The sequence below is a fragment of the Macrobrachium nipponense genome, chromosome 21 (assembly GCF_015104395.2).
Source record: "Macrobrachium nipponense isolate FS-2020 chromosome 21, ASM1510439v2, whole genome shotgun sequence".
Taxonomy (NCBI): Eukaryota; Metazoa; Arthropoda; class Malacostraca; order Decapoda; family Palaemonidae; genus Macrobrachium; species Macrobrachium nipponense.
This window is the reverse complement of record NC_087212.1, coordinates 72,750,909-72,766,160: the sequence shown is the minus strand read 5'-3', so window position 1 is coordinate 72,766,160 and position 15,252 is coordinate 72,750,909. Positions and strand designations below refer to the sequence as shown.

Sequence of the window (15,252 nt, the reverse complement as noted above, 5' to 3'; positions counted from 1 at the left end):
TGCAGTAAAGTGTCAATGAACAGAAACATTACAGTAAACAATTTGAAGAGAACGTTTTTTTTTTTTTTTCTCCTTAACCCGAAGATGAATAGTTATGCGTTAGGTGGTTTTGAATGTGAGCTTAATAAATTTGTCAGCAAATGATGCCTGAAATAACAGGGATGTGTTGCTAGTTTGCATTATTATTTGTTCGTTCATTTTTTTAATTAAGGAAAATTTTAACTTCTCTGAAAAATCTGGTGAAGGGATTTGATGACAGTTCAAGTAAGGTTCTCAAGATTCCTTCACAAATAAACGCTCTAATGTATTTAATAAATGCTTCAGTATTTCATTGACACAGTTTGGAGAAGCTATCAAGGTGCTTAGACTTAAACTTTAGACTATTTTTGTTGCGGTTCCGGTGGGGAAATGATTTTCATAATTCAGTCAATTCAAGGGTAGAATCTGCAGATGAATTCTGTCAATTCAGGTTGATCAAAAAGTCCCTGTGCACCTAATGTTTCATGATACGACACTTGAGTGTCAGCATAACCCTTAATTAAGATGTTTTATGAATTTGCTGTTTGATCCTTGATAAAAACATTATAAGTATTAATAAATTACATTTTATTTTATTTGAGATCTTAATTAAGGGTTATGCTGCCACTCAAGTGTCGTATCATAAAACATTAGGTGCACAAGGACTTTTTGATCAACCTGTAGAATCAGACACGTGCATTATTTTTGCACATTAGCTCTCTATTCAAGTACTGAATACAAAAGTTATGCAAGTTGCGCCTTTTTGTAGGCCTTTGTTTCGTGATCAATTAATTTTTGATCATGTTGCTACTCATTCCAATGACAATCCACCTGATAAAGGAATTTGTATTTGCAGGTAAGAGCATATCAGAGGCTGGTTCCTCCAAGGACTTGCAACAGCCAGGTGAGTGTGAACACATAGGAATTATCTATTTGCATGATTAGCTGAATTAGGGGCTGGGTGGGGGATGTTGGGTAAAGTTAGTTGGTGTGCAGTTTCCTTGTGCCCGGCGATGTTGAGGGAAGGGAATGCTGCTGTTGCAGGGTTATTATCGATCTGCTTATTAATAATTTCTGTGGCGCTGGGCCTCCTCCTCCTCCAGTTCACGAAACACGTGAGGAAGTGCTGCTGGGAAAACGGAAACGGTCCCTGATAAATGAACGTGTAGCGGATTGCTTAGGGAGAAGAGACAGTGACTAGAGTGTATAAATGTGAGTGTGTGTCTGTGCGAGAGGATGTACTACGTGGGCGTGCGCGAGAGAGGAGGGAATCTGTGTGAGGGTGACTGTGGAGTAAGTTGGGGAGGGAGGAAGGAAGGGAGGGAGGGAGGGAGGGACAGACAGAGGAATAGAGGGCCTGAAGGGCAGAAGGCAGGGAGAGAGAGAGAGAGAGGGCCCAGGTGGAGGGAAGGCTTTGGCCCGCTAGCTGCACAAGGCCGGTTGCTCCTCCCTCTAACCCACTCTACTACCTCGCCTCTCTCTCTCTCTCTCTCTCTCTCTCTCTCTCTCTCTCTCTCTCTCTCTCTCTCGTGATTTTGATATCGTTCATATTTACATACGAAAGCTGTATTTTTCGCGAAACAAGATTAGTCATTCTCCCTCACTGTATTCGCTTTCAAGTTTTTGATTTGCCTCAACGCATTTTAGTTCAATTCCTCATTTGTCATCTTTCTCTCACTCTTTCTGTAATATATATATAATATATATATATATATATATATATATATATATATATATATATATATGTATGTATGTATATGTATTCTGTATCTGTATGTATAATATATATATTATACATACATACTTTACAGTGTTCTTGTAATGCCATGAAGTTTGTGTATATCTACTAATATATAAATATATATATATATATATATATATATATATATATATATATATATATATATATCTTACACTGTTGAGCATTCTGAGGGTTCGTTCAATCACAATACAGTACTTAAAATGTAAGCGTGACAGTGTTTGTTGTAACGTTGTTCCATTTGTTTCATCTTTGTTAGGGGAATATATATATATATATATATATATATATATATATATATATATGTATATATATATATATATATATATATATATATATATATATATATATATTCTGGAAGTGTTCTATACAGAGGGTTGGCTCAATCATATATGTATGTGCGTGTTTAAGTTTTAGCAGAGGGTTGTGAATCCCATTCAGGGAGGGAGTGCTCCCTAAATGACAGCACTTTACAGTGGACTACTACCGCATTGGTAGTATGCGGTGCAGTCTGCCTAAGGTTTAGGTACAGATATTTTGTGGAACCTTTTTTTGGGGGGGTGAGGAAGTCCTACCTCGTGAATTGCAGACACCTCTTCACATGAGGGGCAGTGGCAGTAAAAATCTCATTCCTCTGTTGTTACTTCCCTACTTGATTTAATATCCACCAAATGGTTCGGAGCAAGGCGAATGCAGCCCCATACTTCATGGTTATGTGGAGATAATAAGAAAACTAAAAGGTTAATGGATCTTTGGGTTTTCAATATGCATGCTTGAAGTACAGATGACAGCAAATATATGGCAACTGGTTTTTTGAAGAGGAACGTGAAAAAAATCACACATTGGAGAAAACACACATTCTGATGCACACACACTTTCGTAGTGCCATGCTCCCTCTTGCACACTGAAGGGGACAGGGGAGCATGACGCTCCAAAGCTGCATGTGCTTCTGAATACATTTGTTCTCCAATTTCTGTTGTTTCTTTCAAGTTTCAAAGGTCGATACTGATCTTTTATCATGAGAGGAAACTGGATGTTTTGGTGTTGAATGAGACAATGTTAGATTATATTATTTTCAGACTGACAGAGGGCGATTATCTCTGGGGTAGTTGAATGGTGCAGAGTTGGAGGTGTAGCTTCTACAGACAGGGGAAAGTCTAGATAAAAGTTGTATTGAGTGTATATGGGCCACAAATCGAACAGAATAATAGTGAAAGAAACTGTGGGTGGGAGATTAAGAATCTGTGCATTGCGGTAATTTGAAGAACATGAATGGTGTGTGATAAGTGATTTAAATGCAAAGTTGGGTAACTGAGAAAGAGGCGGCAGTTTAGGTAGATTTGGAGTTCCTGGAGTGGCTGAGAATGCAAAGGGTTTGTGAAAATGAATCTGGAAAGAGCTGTGAAAATAGACGTTTGGAAAGGGGGAAATATAATGGCTACCAAAAGAAATATACACATGTACACACTGTAAAAAAGAAAATGTTGAAGGAAAGAGAATGTTAGGTTATTTGTTTGTTTACAGTAGGTGGACAATGCTGTTAATGGATGTAATGGTTAGAAAAGGAGATGCTAGTTGTGCTTATGATCACATTTAGTTGAAGCAAAATTTGAGGCAAACATTCATGTTGGAGAGTTAAGGGAAAGAAAATATAATGTGAAAGGTATTGAGACAAGTGAGTTGAATCAATGATAGTGTTTAAGGTAGAATCAATGAAAATTAGGTTACTGTTAAAGAGACAGGTTAGTTAGTGCATGTAAAGTGTGGATAAGATTCCAGGATGGGGTTTGAGGTGCAGTTGCAAGACAGGAGCAGGATTGTGGGCAAGGGCATGGGGGGACAAAGTGGTAGAGAAGGTCAGAGAGAAAAATAATTCATATAATTATAGGAAGTGGAGAAATTTAGCAAGGACTTCAGGGAAGTAAGTTGTTCTGAAATGAAGTAGCTGCCAAATGGAAAGTGAATGAGCCAAAGGATCTCGGAACCAAAACTGTAAGTGGACAGATGTTGTCCGAAGAGAATGCATTCCTGGGTCAGTAGAATAATTATTTTATAGATTTGTTAGATGTAGATGATAGAAGAGGGTGTAAGTCTTGAGGTAAATTTTTGAATGGAAGTTATGGTTAAGAGCATAAGGAGGATAATTAAGAGCTTTAAGATTTGGAAATTATCCAGAATTTCAATTAGACATGTTGAAATATGGTGGTGAAAGTTCTATCACGTGACTAAGTTGAGTATATAAAGTATGTTTGGATGAAGATAAGGTTGTAAAGAAATAATTGAAGGTAATAGCTGGTCCTTTGTCAAGGGTTAGGGAGGTAAATGAGACTAGAACCTATGGAGCAGAATTTTTCATGGTAAACCAAGGAGGACGTGTGTTAGGGTTTTGATTGAGGAGGTGAAACAGATTGGGAAAGAACAATGAGGGTTTAGATGGGGAAGAGAGTGTCGATTAACTGTTAATTTTGACATACATAGTAAGAAATGTGGAAGTGATGGGGAAAAAGCTGTATACATGGACCTAGAGCAAGTTATGACAGATGTGATAAAGGCAATTTGTAGGGATGTGAAATTAGCGAAAGAGTTTGGAAGTGTTGTCAAGAGCACAGAGCTGAGAATAAACATGAGCAAAGGTGAGGTTATGAGAGTAAATGAAAGCCAGGAAAATGAAAGCATTAAATATATTAGTATGGACGATGAGAGAATAGAAACAGTAGTGTCTTCTAAGCATATTTGTGGGAGTAAAGTTTGGATAGTGGTAGCATGAGGGAAGAAGTGAGTCACAGTTGGTGAGGCAGAGTTACCAGGTTATGTATGAAAGACTGGGAGGACTGGCAGAGTCTGTGTATGCCAAAGTTGGAAATTATGGACTGTTGGACCAACTCTCTTCTGTGGAAGTGAAGGGTTGAGAAATGTGGAGACATGTATGGGTGGCAAAAAGGTTGGTGTGGCGGAGAGGATTGATCTAGCTGTTTTGTGATGGATTGCTCCTGGGTGAAAGAACGAAGGATGATAGATTGGTGAAAAGCCTATACAATTTGGAAATGATGGGAGGAAGGAGAAAAGAATGAAGTAGAAGGATATGGATAAATTTAGTTTAAGAGCCTTAGAGAGTTGGGGCCTCTATGTCCAGGAAGTGAGTGTGTGTGTGTGCGTGCGCGTAAAATAAGTGAATGAGATAGGTGCAAGGTGTCTGCTGCTTTGTAGGTTATCCTTTTTTGTTGATGTACGAACTGGCTAGTGATGCGGACATTTTCTGTACAGCTGGTTATCAATGATTCAACAGTTTTAAGTGTGAATGGGATATCACCCCTTAAGGTTGTAAATATGAATATATATTAGGTACTTATAGCAAGTAATAAAGTTTAAGATTAGTTCAAGTAATTACTTTAGCAAAGAAAAATTTTTATTGGTGGGAAGTCAGTGCAGAGACAAGTTGATGAACATTGGAGCCTCAAGCAGAAAACTCAGATTAAAAGATACTGTCTGAGAGGGATGCAGCCCAGAGTCGATGTTTTAAGTATATTGAAGATATTTTGAGTGCTGAGGTTAGAATCTGATGGCTACAAAAGTGGGTCTGGTTACTTTATTTTGAGGTTGCATGTGACAGTAACATTTAAGGATGTAAATAAACCAAGTAAAAGGTCAGAGAATGGTAGCATGTCATTAGTTTATGGATTCACAACAAGAGTGTGCACTATAATGATGATTGTGAAATCTGAGTGACTGACCAGACAGTGTAAGATGGAGAGGTACTATTTGCTGAGAGAATTGCAAATGTATTAGATGGAATTATAAATGAAATTCTTTGATGTAATACTGATGGAATTATAAATTAGATTCTTTGATGTAATACTGATAGTGTCGTTAAATACTCAAGCAGGCTGTGCTAGATGGGGAGCTGCCATTGATTGACAGAATTATCATCAAGGCTCTACAGTGTAATGATGAAAGCAAAATTACAGTGTCTGACCAGTCTTGATGAGATGAGAAGGTGCATTACCTGATGGAATTGCAAAAAAGCTTCTACAGTGTTGTAGTGATAGTGACATTGGGGTGTCTGACTATACTGTCTGTGACTTATCTGAATTTGGAAAGGTTCAAGATGATTTGACTGGGAGTAATGAGTGCTCTTGCGCATAAGCTTGGGAACTGGTATAGAGGTGTTTGTTGGTAGAATCGTGACATGAGAAGTTATATCTGGGAAGGTTAAAAGTTTGATTTGGATTGAGAAAGTGATGTGTAAAGCATTAGGATTGATAAAAGAGCAGTGTGGGCATGAATAAAGAAGTGGATGCGCATGGCAATTATTTGCTAGAAACCAGTTGTATGAGGAAACTTAGATTACAAGGAACATGTTAAGTGCATAGCTTGGTTCTTTGTTGAAATGGAGGCAGTCAAGTCTGTCTCTCCATGGTTATTTAATGTTTATTTTCTGGTAAGCCAAGGAATGAAAACATGTAGATGCTGGGAAAGAAAGTTGTCCTGAATGAAGAGTGGAGTAGATGATATTTACCTATGATATTTTGTTAATATTTGACAAGAGAACTACAAAACTGATGAAAATGTGTGTAAGAGAAGTAAATGATTAATTCCAAATCTCTTTTAAGGAAAGCAATAACTTCATTGGGTATGGGTGCAAATAACTCCAGCAAGAATAGTACTGATTGTATATTTTACTCACTTATTCTCTAGGGCAATGGTCATGCTTGGTAGTTACGACTGAAAATAACAAATGTCCCAAATCATTGTCCTAATTAACACCAGAGAAACTGTCTTGTCTTACTGGATACAGCAACAGATATTCTGTTGACTGATGTTTTAGGAAACTAAATGCGATCATATACTTGGCTTTCAACACTGAGGTACAATATAAAATTTATGCAAAATTTTTTAACGAGGTTAGAAGTAAAACTAACCTGAAGATAAGTGTTTTTTCACTTAGATGGTGTTGGGAAGATTTTATTTTATAATCCTTGCTTAACTTCCAAATCCCAGTTATTTTCCATTTTCCAGTCATATCTGTCATGACGTAACTGAAAATACTTTTAATACAGTTTTTTAATGACCTTGATTTGTTTAGGAATATTTAATGAATATTCGTGTAGTATATGGTAGTATGCTTATGTATTTTTTTGCGTTTCTGTTTCCTTGAAAATATCCAGCCATTTTCAGGTAATTAAATACTGTTGTGCCTTTCTTCTACCAGACACTTGGTCCAGCATTTCATTGTTCTTTATCCAGTTGAAATAGTGAGATACTGAAATGTACACTTAACTTTTATCCACTGTAACGACCTAACTTACACAAGTCTCATCCAATCTGGACATCTATCTCTCTTACCTCCACTTTGCGTCATTTCAGCACATCTATATCAAAATGCCCATTCATGCCAACAGATGTCAGTTTTGCATTCAGACAGTTTCATTGTTAACACTACTTACTCCAATCCAAACTTAGCTTGAACCTTTTTACATCGTGATCTTTCCCTCACTTGGGAACACTCGCATTAGAAACGTTTGTAGAGCGTCTACTGCCCTATTTGCATTTCATTTTCTTATCTCATGATGTAGCATGTATTATTAAATACTTGAAGATGTATGTTACATTTTTCTGTAATCATGTCTTGCCGGTATTTTCTTTCTCCCTTCGGGTTTAAGTATGCTTATTACTTCTTGGTGACATCAGAGAAGGAAGAGATGAACATCCATCCACGGAATACATTTGCGCATATATCCATCAAAGTTGTTTCTAACCTGGAGGCCATGACTCCACAAGGTGCTGAAACTACCGATTTCAGTGAGTTCTCTCTCTCTCTCTCTCTCTCTCTCTCTCTCTCTCTCTCTCTCTCTCTCTCTCTTTATACATATATATGTATATAATGTATATATAGTATATGATATATATATATAGATATATTATATATATATATATATATATATATATATATATATATATATATATATAAGGAACCCATAGAAACGTCAAAATGTAGAAAGTAAATACTATATTACAGAGACCAACATCAAATTTAAAGTTGAATGAGAAACAGACAACAACATGCCTTTTCATGATGTTCTGATAATTAGTGACATGGCAGAATACAAGTTTACCTTATACAGACAACCAACATTTTCACTTTCATAAATTCAGTATTTTAGTTATCATGACACTTCCGTCAAGATTGGCATAGGCAGCAATTAATCCTAAGAGTCGGATTTCTTGGAAAAGGAAATTGAACTAATTGGTAAGTAGCTGTCATCTTTAAAATACCCTGACCGTATAATTGAGAAAGCGATTTATAAAGTGAACATGATCTTCTACCGCCTTCCTCAAAACAAGACCAGAAAGGCACCCAACAATAAAATAAAAATCCCACACTTGGACAGGATTAAGAAATTGACACAGACACTTGGAAATGCTAACTCTTTTGCTTTTACCTACCCGAATACCTTAAGCAAATCTCTGATTTGTAGAAACCACCAAAGACACAGGAGTATATGAAATCCCTTGCCTTGACTGTGACCAATCCAGAGATTAATACAACATAACGTTCAGTTAGTATGGACAACAGCGCTCAGCTATTATTAACCAGCACTTTTGTTATGTAATCCCTGAGAATTGGAAATCATCAGAGTACTGTGTAATTGTTTCGGTATTTCTGCATAGATATTTCCACAGGTTGCAGAATGTGCCACTGGAATGTTTTCATAAGAGGTAAAGCTGAGGATTTGTTACTGTAGGAAAGGCTGTGAGTTGTTCTTAGCATATATTTGCATATTAAGGGAGTGCATAGGATGTACTGCATTTTCTGGCATCTATTAGCATCTTGTTCGTACATTTTTGAACCAAGAAGCCATCACTTTTTTTTTTCATAAGGAAAAGTGAAGTCGCAGATATTTGAGTCTCGCAACCTATCAATAACCATGGTTAAATTGTTGCGGGAGATGCTAAGAGATGCCAGATCACATGTTCTCCAATAGACATTCTTGAGTACGGTGCATTAAATGTAGGTGAAAGGCTGTTATTCTAAATTGATGTATTCAATTAGACAATGTAAAGCCATCTGTAATTGTAACCCATAGCTTAAACTTAAAACTAGCACTGCTTTTCCCATAAATTTCTTCATTCACTAGATAGAAATCAGAGGAAAATGTTGTTGCCGTAAGATGTTATTTCTGTTATCTCTGTGATTTTGATCGCACCCCCCACCCCCGCCACATGTTTGTTATCTTAACATATTTTTCCAATGCTGGTGAATATACAGTCCAAATTATGAAAACTTTAAAGCTCTCAGAATATAGTGTAACAGTGGGTCGCTGGTGTTCAAAATTTAAGATTCTCAAAAGTATTGTTTTAAGAATATTTGACCTTGACCTTTTTTTTTTTTAAGTCGTAGCAGTCTGAAGATCAACATTGCATTCTTCTCTTCGTTTGAGAAAACTTTGTTTACAGTAGGTAATTTGGTGGTTAGTTATTATTCCCCCCCCCAAAAAAAAAAAAAAAAAAAAAAAAAAAAACCCCCCCCCCCCAAATAAATAAATAAAAAATTGATCACAACACATTCCTCAAGTCAAAGGCCAGTTTAAGAGCTGTAACTTGAGAAACAGGTCATGATCAAATAAGATATTTTTGAAACTTAGTGGGCTGGTACTATTGGAGTGAGTGATTATTTTCCCCCCAAAAATGATCTTGACACATTTTTTGGAGGTCACGGGTCACTTTAAAGAATATCATTTTTATTTTCCACAATTACGATGAAACCTTAGAGGCTGGTCATTGCCTTCCTCAGTTTTGAACGTGACTTGTTATTCGAGGTCATAGCTCGTTTCAAATTTTCCTTCTGTCTGATTTGGATTTTCTGTCTCAGGTTAGCTGAAAGGATATTGTTGTTATCCCCTGATTTTTTTTTTCTTCCAAAGTAGGTACTGTGGGAGGTGATTAGTCAAAAAAGTTTTGTTGACCTTGAACTGTTAATGAATGAATCATTTCAATTTAAAGGGCCAAATTTTGTTGATTTAAGTATAATGAAACTTTGTTGGCAGTATGTTGAATTCTGTTGTTAGTTTTATTTTATCAGAAACGGTTTTCAGAAAATCAAGGGAAGCAAAATAGATTCAGACTTTGACAATAAAAGGGAAGAAACAGTCACTAACATGTATTAAGTTGTCATCAGATGGTGATGTAACATATTTAATGAAGACAAATTTGTAATAATTTTATGTAAAATACCCTTTAGTTACACAAGACTATCAAAAATATGTTTGTCAGTAAACGTTGAGTTTCAGCTTAAGAGTTTTTCTTGTCCTTTTTATATATATATTTTTTATTTTCACAGACTTAAGGTTATTTATTATTTGATATCTGGTTTATAAGGCAAAAACTACTGATGGAAGTTCTGCATCCCAAAATTATACGCATAACCGAGATCTGGTGATACTATATTTTCTTCTGGTATCGTAAAAATAGTCTTATTCAAACCTCTGTTGTAATCTCCCTTGTTTATGATACTATTAGAGAAGATTTCAATTGTGAAAAAGGTGAGTGAAGCAAATGCAGCTAAAGCGATGGAAAAGCTGTGTTTTGCACATGAAACTATAGTTTCAATGTGCACACAGCTGTACTATCAGAATCCTGTCAGGCACCACGGTGGCATCATATTTACATTTGCGTCTTCTGTGGGAGGGGGAAGGTAGGTGGGGGTTGACTGTTCGGAGGGGGAAAAGGGAGATTTGTTCTTTTGCGTGTGTCCTGGGGGAAAGCTACATCGATGACAGAAGACCCCAAAGTATCCATTGTGAGTCTTTACCTTCACCAGATTATTTTGCTTTTAATTGTCTTCAGTTTCATTCCTTATCACCTCGGCGTTAATGTGAGTGGAAAACCGGTATTTTAAGAGGTGAGTGAAACGAGATTTCTGTGATTTTACGTATGTGCTCGTTATGAGACAAATTAACGCATTTTTTAAAAGGAGCATCCGGTAAGGTCTTGGCGGGTATGTCTCTAGATTTTGTAGTACGTCAGTATCGAAGTGGTCATTTGGAATATTACGTTGCTGGCCGAGTTGTAAAGTCGTGCTCCTGTACCTTCAGTATTTATTGAATTTTTTATATAGATTACACACACACACACACACACACACACACACACACACACACACACACATATATATATATATATATATATATATATATATATTATATATATATATATATACACACACACACATGCAAAGTACATACATATAACAATCATACTTATAGTTCGTATCTCAAAAGTGCGAAGAAATTTAGAAGCTACGTGGGTATTGCAGTTATTATAATTGCATATTTGGTATATGTATGTATGTATATATATATATATATAGATATATATATAATATATATATATATATATATAAAATATGTATATATATATATGTATATATAATTTTGATGTACCCTTACTCTATTGCCGATCCATACTTCTAAATAGATGGGGGTATTTATTTAAAACTATTTTTTTTTTTTAAGTTTCATTGGTTTCTTTCTTTTTTCTGATCATTATTGGGCAAGGTCTAGAAGCTAATTAATTTTCTCAGCGAATAATTTTCTTCTTTAGGTAAATAAGTTCATTTTTGCTTTGACTCCTGGAAACTTGACCGAATTGTCCGATTCTGTTTGATGTATTTTAATTTTCATTGACCTTGATTTAGCCATGTGGCTTCTGCTGATGCTGTGCCCACGTTATGAAAAATGATTACAGGATATCAGTGACAGTTTCTCAGTTTCTCTCAGAAGAGCGAAGTTGATATTATCTAGTTGCTATTCAGCATAGATGGCCCTCTGATTTGCCGAAGTGTCGTATAGAGTAATTCAGTCTACCGTGAAGGGTTAAAATGACCTTGAAACCGAAGTTCATGAAAACCTACGCTCAATAATGAGTCTGACTTTATCATCTCGTCATTCTGCGAGGGAGCGTATTATTCACACGCGATTAACATGTGTATATACTAAAAAGAATGAATGAAAAGTTTATTGCCCCTTTTCTTCTCAGGTTAAATTAGCCTCCCACCGACTCCTCTGCATTCTTTCTTGCGAACTGTAACTTCAACATGATTTCATCCTAATTTTGTATGCCTGTCATTGAGTTGACGGGAGTGTTTAGTGTAGCTTTCTCATGTTTTCTTGAAGCCATTCGTATCACCGATTTGTATTCTGCATAACAAAAAAATCAATAAGACAGGAATGGTCATAGTTATCACGACTGACCACCCTATGCTAATAATTTTGTTTCGCTTATTAGCGGAAATTTTTTTAGCGCATCTGACATTTTTATTGATATTAGCAATTCGGGAAATGCGGATAACAGTATTGGGAGGTGGAGATCAAACAAATATATATCACGGGTGATGAGGAAGTCGAAGCCGTTCTATACACCAATTACTATGGCGTATGAATGTGAGCTTAATGTCAGTCAATTCTCTTCGTTATAAAATTGACGTCTCTCTCTCCCCCCAGTATCTTTCCGTAATAAGGTTCACGTAAACAGCGCTGTGGTTTTATTTTTTAATCGATGTAGTTTTTGCAGACATTTTCTCTTGGCAATCATGAAGAAATTTGTTTGAAAGTTAATCGCTGTGTTTAGTGCACTCAGTGACATCCAGCGAGTCACTCGCCAGATCTCCACGAGAGACTTTATTAGTATATTATTACTGCTAGAATAATGAAAATCCTTACCGTATATGTGGATGTTTGATATGAAGGAAAGATGAAATGTGAAAACACCAGACATACGCTGTTTGTGCAGTCTATGGGGATCGGAAATGTTGAAATACGACAAGATTTGACCAAAGAAAAGAGCTTACTGCGAAAAGTTAGCTAAGATTGGTTTAGAGCTGTTCAGTTTGATGGGAAGTATGGGGGTGAAGAGATGTATGGCAGTCCGTGTGTGTGTGTGTGTGTGTGTGTGTGTGTGTCTGTCTGTCAGTGTGCGCGCGCGCGCGCGTATTTAACCCAAGTTCTGCTGATGATCCTTCTGTGCAAATAGTATATAAAACGCCTGATGCTTGGGAAGTGGAGGTTGTCTAGACTTGGGGATCATTGTCGCTGAGGAAGGTGAATTATGAATGCGATAATGGAGAGAGAGAGAGAGAGAGAGAGAGAGAGAGAGAGAGAGAGAGAGAGAGAGAGAGAGAGGGTTTCCAAGCGACGACCTATTCTAGTGAATACGCAGATTTTGAATAGGAGGATGCTATAAGGAAGTGGCATAAAATTTTTAGGCCGTGTCAGATTGCCAAATTTTATGAGGAAACGTGATTGAGTAAGCCAACGAAGGTATGAATGCGTAAAAATAATCCCGTGTAGGTCATAGCTCATAACTTCAGATTTGATCGTAGACGGATAAATGGATGAAACTTTTTTTTTTTTTTTTAATATTCCCTAGAAAATCAATTCATCATTAGTTAAATTTTGTACCTAAATTATATAATTTGCAGAATTTTGTGTAATTACAGAATTAAATGCGCGTTTCGTTTACATAGACGTGTCGAGTTATGCATTATTTAGCAATGTCTTCAGTTTGAGGTTATTGCACTACTCGATTTAAATATGCTGATATGAACTGCATGCACATCTCTCTCTAGTGCAGCAGCAAGGTTACCATTTCGTCCAGATTCAATAACCATTGGGCTCTGTAGGTGTACATTTCATCATTGCCATCTTGATGTAGACACGCAGCGTATGGACCCGGCGGCGTCGGAATGGCTAAATATTTAAATATACATTCATCCTATATATAGAGTTAATGTCCCAGACAAAGAACATAGTAATCAGGCGTAGACTGTTCTTATTCCTGAAGGGTCTTAAGGCTTCGTAAAGCAAAAATAAAAATAAAAGCTTATATCCACTATATCTTGAGAACTGCATCGTGGAATAACAAAGTTCACGGATGAAAAAACTCCTTAGAACTGTAGGAAAGCAGGGTAATGCCGGGATTAACAGTTGGATTTTAATATTAGAAATGGAGAGAGAGAGAGAGAGATTGCACAATACACTTGTAATTTATTTCAGTATTTTAGTGGTAGTTGCTGACGCTTAAGTCGGTAAAACTAAGAGAATGAACTCGGACAAAGTCGTAAATGCTGCGGCATTGATTGAGATTCATCAGTGAAGGAAATAACAACATTGCAGCTGAAACGCATCAGACTTCCTCCTTGAGCGGCGATTAATTGAACGTGGATGTTGGTGGTGACAGTTAATGTTTCGCTCATTGGAAGCTTGAGATGGTTATCGGTACAAGATCATTATAGTTTAATGCTGGCAATTTACAGCCAAATATCTCTTCGAGAAGATGTATTTGTAATTCTTGTTGCCCTGAAATATGATTGCGATTCGTTGGTAGTGCAAGTGAGTTTAATACTTATTGTTTTCTGATTAGCTGGAACATAATCTTATATGAATACTATTCAACATGAGTGTAGTGGTATTTGTTTAGACAACTTATAGGTAACCATAAGTAGCCTGATTAGGGTAAGCTTTTATGTACGATATATTAGTTCTTAGCTGTAGTCATGTTTGGAAGCCAACATTAGGGTGATTGTCCTTTTTGTTATCTATTCAGGCACCATGAAATGAAGTAGATCATCGAAATGAATAAAATGCAAAGATAGGTAAAATGTACTTAAAATACGTCAAATATTTCAAAGTTGTGAGCGTGAGAAGTAGAAAAATGTCCAGGAATAAACGTGAGAAATCTTCTGTCATTTGGAAGGGATATTGCAGCTTTATCTGGGAAGAGCCTCACAAAACAAAACTTTTGAAAAGACAAGCAAACATTGAAGGGTTGTGAAGCCAGTATAAAAGTTGGCGCAGAGCTATAGATAAAGTTCAGGTTGCACGTGGTGGCTGTCTAGAGTGGCACTGCTTTGCCTAAAGTTTTTTTTTTTTTTTTTTTTTTTAACTGAGGTATTCGGTTGTTTCATTCCTTCTCGAGAGTCTGTTGCTTGCACTTTCGGAGACATCTCTGTGTGTCTCCATCGCGAAGATGTCTCTTGTTCTGTTCCTATGGGTATATGAATGTCTGTCCTTTTCGCAGATTGCAGTTGCGTTTCCTCTTGGAGATGATTGTTGGCCGTTTCCCTTGCTTCTTATTTTTATCCCTACCGACATCCCTTAGCTAAGGGGTCGGTTGCCCTGATACATCTTCAGCTATTTCATTCGAAAAAACATCTTACTCCGCTAAACCCTTCTACAAATCCTCCTTCACTGTAACACTCTGTCTAACCCGTTTTGGGCCCCCTCTCGACCTCCTACTCCTAACAGGTTCCTCCCTAGCCCTCTTCACTCCCATCTTACTTATCATTACCAATTGCCCATGCCATCTTAAACACCAGTACACCATCTCCTTTGGTGTTGGATCATATGCCCTCGCCAGGTCTACCAATGCACAATAGAGTTCTCGATGATCTTCCAGCCTCTTTTTCTGTAACTGTCTTA

At 36.8% G+C, this 15,252-nt stretch overlaps 1 protein-coding gene across 8 annotated transcripts in view; it reads left to right on the top strand.

Annotated features, from left to right (window-relative positions):
- Positions 1 to 15,252, top strand: part of LOC135198163 (uncharacterized) — a 904,910-nt gene that overhangs the window by 191,034 nt on the left and 698,624 nt on the right. For 4 of the 8 annotated variants that reach the window (XR_010310739.1, XR_010310738.1, XR_010310735.1 and 1 more), the window contains exon 3: positions 875 to 922. The exons of the other annotated variants lie outside the window; for them this stretch is intronic. Coding sequence is in view for 1 of the 4 variants with exons in the window: in XM_064225669.1 (XP_064081739.1) it covers positions 875 to 922 (48 nt within the window). In the remaining 3 variants the exon portion in view is untranslated. The remainder of the gene's footprint in view (positions 1 to 874; positions 923 to 15,252) is intronic. 8 annotated transcript variants of the gene reach the window in all.